This window comes from Terrapene carolina, unplaced genomic scaffold, assembly GCF_002925995.2.
Source record: "Terrapene carolina triunguis isolate 2854851 unplaced genomic scaffold, T_m_triunguis-2.0 Scaffold511, whole genome shotgun sequence".
NCBI classification, from domain to species: Eukaryota; Metazoa; Chordata; order Testudines; family Emydidae; genus Terrapene; species Terrapene triunguis.
The window spans coordinates 1,191,814-1,197,866 of record NW_020664862.1 but is presented as its reverse complement, the minus strand read 5'-3'; the positions used below and the strand labels follow the sequence as shown (position 1 = coordinate 1,197,866).

Below are 6,053 nucleotides of genomic sequence, written 5' to 3'. Positions count from 1 at the left end.
GTGGAATTTCCCTTCCCTGGCCTGCATGCTGGGTTTGTAATGCAGGAAAGGGGCCGCAAATCTGGTCCTGTTTTATTATTATTATTTTATTATTATTATTATTTTGTTATTTCAGCAAGATCGCAGCCATGACAGGATCATTGTTACCACTTGGCCACCCTCAAGGTAGCCATGTGACTAATCGTAACCACACGAACAGTGATGACAAGCCCGGATTCCAGGAATAGAGTCTGCAGCAGGGCTGGCACTGCAGTCCAGGTGGGTAGCATCACCACCCATCCCCTGTGATTTGGCCTCCTGCAGTTTGCCTGCAGTAGCAGGGGCTAAAGCTGATGCTCTCAAAGCCAGTTAGCTCATTTTCCCTTATGGCCAAGTGGCCCCCAAGGGAATGTGCAGGCATGCTTCATAAAGACGGTTGCCTCCCTGTCTGAACAGATACTGCCTGCTGCCCGTGCAACCTCTCCGATGTCTCCTTGTCCTTTTGGGTGAAGACCTCTGGTGTCAGCGGCTCCTCTGCTAGCAGGAACTGGGTACGTTGGCAGGTTTCACTATCTTTAAAATGCAAAATGAAGGGGAAAGGCTGCGAGCTGTTTCCATTTGCAGATGTTCTGTGCAGCGGCAGAGGACTCAGCTGGGCTGTCGGGGTGACTCACTGACAGGGCTGGCGGACAGGCAGCACTAGGTAGCTTGGGAACCCCTCCCCGACATCTGCCCATGCTCCACGGTGGGCTGTCCAAGCTACACAGAAAACTGACATTAAACGTAAGCTCGGAGTGTTAAAACCACAATGCAGCATTTCTCAATGGGTCACATTTCTAGAGTGTGCTCTGGGTCTGATCCTGCCAGGGGCTGAATGAGACGAGACTCCACGGATTATCAGTGAATAGTTCCCAAATCTCCTCAGGTTTATTTGCTCCTGGAAATTTATTCAGCAAATGCATTTTCCTGGGTTTTATTCTCTGGCTCGATTGTGAATGGAAGAATTCAGAGCTGTGTTGCTCTGTGGTTAGGTCTGATAGGACTTATTTCTGTTTCCTGACTGACTGAGGGCTCTAGCTCCTATACCCTATGACTTCAGACTTCCCCAGTGGTTTCTGTGCTTATCAGTCTAAAGATCTTCTCAGCAACATCTGTCCCACCTCTGCACAGACTCCCAACGCTGGCAAAACAAGCTGTGTTAGGTGCCCATAAATAGGCTCTTCCCAGCTTGTATCTCTGGTGTGGTCCCTCAACTTCCCTGAAGTGCTTACTGAGTGATGGCTTTTCTTGAGCTGTTGCTTCCTGTCCTGCTTGTTTTCCAGCAGCCTGTTATTAAACTAAGATGAGCCATATTGGTTTCATCTAATATAGCCATAATATAAACATCTCAATCATTAACCCAATATAGCTCTACAGCAAACATCCCAACAACTGGGTTTAACAGACACATTCATTATGGCAGCTCAGCTCCATGTCTGTCGCAATGCTATTCCCATGTGCTACGAATTTTATGAATACTGTACAGAGGACGTCTGAGAGACAGAAATAAACTACTTTTTTGTGTGAAATGAAGTTCCCTTTCCATCAATACACATCCATTTGACTTTGAAATCCACAACTTCCAAATCCTCATTATGTGCAAACCCTCATCGTGTCTGAATAACAGGTGCTCAGATCACTATGCACTAGAGAGTGAGAGCTCAGGGAATGAATATTTTCTATACTGACCCCAATGCCTGTTACCACTCCAGATACAGGCTGCAGATTGACAGAACAGAACCTGAGGAGAACCAGTCAGCTATTAACCCCGGGACAGAGGAGCTACTAGACTTTTGTTTGCTGACAAGTGTCTGAATGTGGGCTGAGACGCTGCGATCTTTGCAGGTTCTGAAGAAATCCAGATGACAGAGGCTACATTTTAAGTCCGTCTCTAACCTGAGAAATGATCTCTGAGAGAAGATCAGAGGGGAAAGAATAGGTTGACATGTGTGTGCTAAAGTACAGATGTGTAAATGTTAGGCCAAAACTTTTCAGGGTAATACAAATATTACAAACCAAACTTTCATGACATGAATTTAGATTGAAAGCCAGCAGCAGAGTTGTTGGAATCTCTACAGGAAGGAGCAGTGGTAACTTTACTGCTTAATGGCTTTTGATTTCGAAAATATGTCAAAAGTATTCCAAATACTGTTTGCAGAGTTTATGCTATGAAATCATTTTCAGTGAATAGCTGTATGATACTGTCTTTTAGTAACAGACCAGAAACTGTTTCTCACATTTACATTCAGGGTGCGGCATTCAATCACTATGCAATACTCGTGCAAAACTGTCCAAAAATTCCGGAGAGAACAGAACCGCTGATCTTCTTCGATAGGATAACGAGTCTTGTGGATAAGGGAGAAGCTGTGGATGTGGTATACCTAGACTTTAGTAAGGCATTTGATACGGTCTCGCATGATATTCTTATCGACAAACTAGGCAAATACAATTTAGATGGGGCTACTATAAGGTGGGTGCAGCTGATACAAAGTCACTAAAGATAGTTAAGACCCAGGCAGACTGCAAAGAGCTACAAAAGGATCTCTCACAACTGGGTGACTGAGCAACAAAATGGCAGATGAAATTTAACGTTGATAAATGCAAAGTGATGCACACTGGAAAACATAATCTCAACTATACAAATAAAATGTTGGGGTCTAAATTAGCTATTATCACTGAAGAAAGAGATCTTGGAGTCATCATGGATAGTTCCCTGAAAACATCCACTCAATGTGCAGCGGCCGTCAAAAAAGCGAACAGAATGTTGGGAATAATTAAGAAAGGGATAGATAATAGGACACAAAATATCATGTTGCCTCTATATAAATCCATGGTACGCCCACATCTTGAATACTGTGTGCAGATGTGGTCGCCCCATCTCAAAAAAGATATATTGGAATTGGAAAAGGTTGAGAAAAGGGCAACAAAAATGATTAGGGGTATGGAACAGCTTCCGTATGAGGAAAGATTAATAAGACTGGGACTTTTCAGCTTGGAAAAGAGACGGCTAAGGGGAGATATGATTGAGGTCTATAAAATCATGACTAGTGTAGAGAAAGTAGATAAGGAAGTATGGTTTACTACTTCTCATAACACAAGAACTACGGGTCACCAAATGAAATTAATAGACAGCAGGTTGAAACAAATAAAAGGAAGTATTTCTTCACACAGAGCACAGTCAACCTGTGGAACTCCTTGCCGGAGGATGGTGTGAAGCCCAAACTATAACAGGGTTCGAAAAAGAACTAGATAAATTCATGGAGGATAAGTTCATCAATGGCTATTAGCCAGGATGGGCAGGGACAGTGTCCCTAGCCTCTGTTTGCCAGAAGCTGGGAATGAACGACTGGGGATGGATCACTTGATGATTCCTTGTTCTGTTCATTCCTTCTGGGGCACCTGGCACTGCCACTGTCAGAAGATAGGATACTGGGCTAGATGGGCGTTTAATCTGACCCAGTAGGGCCATTTTTATGTTCTTATATTCTTAATTAAGAAACTTGTCCTAAGAATTTACCCCTTGTACTGCAAGGAGGCTGTAACTTAATTTGAACTCTCTCAAGTGTAGAAAATAAAAAATGTATATAATGAGGCAATGAAATGCATTTATAAATAGCTTCAATGCAGGAGAGATAAATACAATGAAAGTTTTCACCATGCATATCCCATGTGTTAAAACATGACATGATACAATGAACCACACTCCAGAAAGGGTGTCTGCGGGAAGGTCACTGTTGTAAAATTACACAGCATTCAAGTAGCCTGTGGAACTACCAGCCACAATATATCAATGGCGCCAAGACCTTAGCAAGATTCAAAGAGGGACTGGAAGTTTATATGGGTAACCATAAAATCAAATTATAGTAGGGAGAATTTTTTTAAAAAATAGTCTTGGAGGGGCTCTAAACCTTCCTGATTTACACCACAAAGTATGGCTAATGAGTGGGTGTCATGGAGGCATTTTTCCTGGGAGCAGGTTATCTCATAGGTATGTACTGGAGGATTTCTTCCACCTTTCTCTGATGCATATGGAAATGGCCACTGGCCTGATCCAGTCTGGCAGTGCCTACCTTCCTATCAGTGATGTAAATCAAAGACTGTTTTGCTGATCTTAATTGAGCTCCTGGGAGTCTCTAGACTTGCACTGAGAGCAGAAAGATGTCTCATTAAATATCATCCTGTTCTTTTTTTCCTTTCAGGAAGCAAAGTTCAAAACTCCTCTGCCCTACCCAGTCCATTATGTCAGCTGTCAATGACACCGAATCAAATTCTGCAGTGTTCCTTCTCACCGGAATACCTGGGCAGGAAGACCTCCACCCCTGGATCTCTATCCCCTTTTGCTTAACGTATGTTATTACAGTAGTAGGAAATTCAGTCATTCTCTTCATTATAAAAACAGATCCAAACCTACATGAACCCATGTACATTTTCCTTTCCATGTTGGCCATCACAGACCTTGGCTTATTGATAGCCACCATACCGACGATACTGGGCATATTCTTGTTTAATTCTAGGGACATCAGCCTTGATGCCTGTTTAGCCCAGCTCTTCTTCATCCACTCCCTTCAGTGCATTGAATCCTCCGTGCTCTTGTTGATGGCATTTGACCGCTTCGTTGCAATCTGTAACCCACTGAGATATGCTTCCATCTTAACCCTGCCGAGAGTAGCCAAAATGGGACTGGTGTTTGTGCTAAAATCAGTGGCCCTAATATTCCCACTCCCCTTTCTCCTTAAACGGTACCAATACTGTCGAGCCAATGTCCTCTCCCATTCCTACTGCCTGCACCAGGAAGTCATGAAAATGGCTTGTTCGGACATCACGGTGAACAACATTTATGGCTTATCTGTTGCAATTTCAACGATGGGTTTGGACTCGCTGCTCATCTTCCTCTCTTATGTGATGATCCTCAAAACAGTGCTGAGCATCGCGTCCTACAAGGAGTGCCTGAGGGCCCTGAACACCTGCGTCTCCCACCTCTGTGCCGTCCTGCTCTTCTATATACCAGAGATTGGCCTGGCTCTGATACACAGATTCGGGAATAACTCTTCTCACTTGCTTCAGATTCTCCTGGGCTACGTCTACCGGCTGGTTCCTCCCCTGATACATCCAATTGTGTACAGCGTGAAAAGCAAACACCTTCGTGCGAGGATAATCAGAGTATTCGTCAAGTGAAGGGTTAGTTCATCACCCGGCTCCCTCACCGGTGACATGGGAGATGAAAAACCTGGGCCACAGCCACCTATTCCATCCTGAATCCTCTTCCCCAGAGGACCCTCCCTCTGTCCTATCTCTTCCTCCAAGTTCCCACTCCCTGCTTCTCCTTTTTACCTGAGGCTCTGTCCCCTCTCCATGCTGAAAGCCAGAGCCAGGCCTTGGTAACAGCTGCCCAAGCAACCAGTGCCACTGTGAGGAGTCCCAGACCCTCCATCTGCCCTGGACAGGTCACTTGGAGGCCTGAGAGAAAACACTAGACTATGTTCCTGCCCCCAGGATATACAATCCAGGTAAAGGGGAGAGTCTGGGGCTCCCCATAGAGGCATGGGTTCCCTGGGTAGCTCTTACCACAGCCTAGCTCTGGCCTGGCCTGGGGACAGAGCCTTGGGGAAGTGGAGGAGCAGGGAGCAGGGCTTAGTGGGAAGTGATGGGTCAAGCAGGGCTTCCCAAAAGAATGTAAATTGGGGCAGTTCTGTCTCTATATATCGAGAGCAAAGCATGTCTAACTTAGCTTGTTTTGAAATGTGAGATAGATGAGTGTAGACATATGTCAGCTGCCTTTTATTTTAAACCATTTTCTCATGGATTTGTTTTCTACGGGGTATTGGGCACATTTCATTGTAAGCAGGGAGCGCAATCACAGTTTTGCTTTTGCTCTTATTCCAATGGATTATAGGCTCATTCGCGAACCAAAAAGCCTCTCAAATGAAAAACAAAGAAACTGGAATGGATTCAGTTGAAGCCCTGCCCCTTCATATATCTGTATATATATATATATATGTGTGTGTGTGGTGGGAGGAGCGTCAACTCTGACAGAC

The 6,053-nt window shown here is 44.6% G+C and overlaps 1 protein-coding gene across 1 annotated transcript; it reads left to right on the top strand.

The window, feature by feature from the left end:
* Nucleotides 1-4,257: 4,257 nt before the first annotated feature.
* On the top strand, nucleotides 4,258-5,193 carry LOC112107349 (olfactory receptor 51G2-like). Its single transcript, XM_024201006.1, has one exon. It carries the CDS (start codon nucleotides 4,258-4,260, stop codon nucleotides 5,191-5,193), a length of 936 nt encoding a protein of 311 aa, XP_024056774.1.
* Nucleotides 5,194-6,053: the final 860 nt, after the last annotated feature.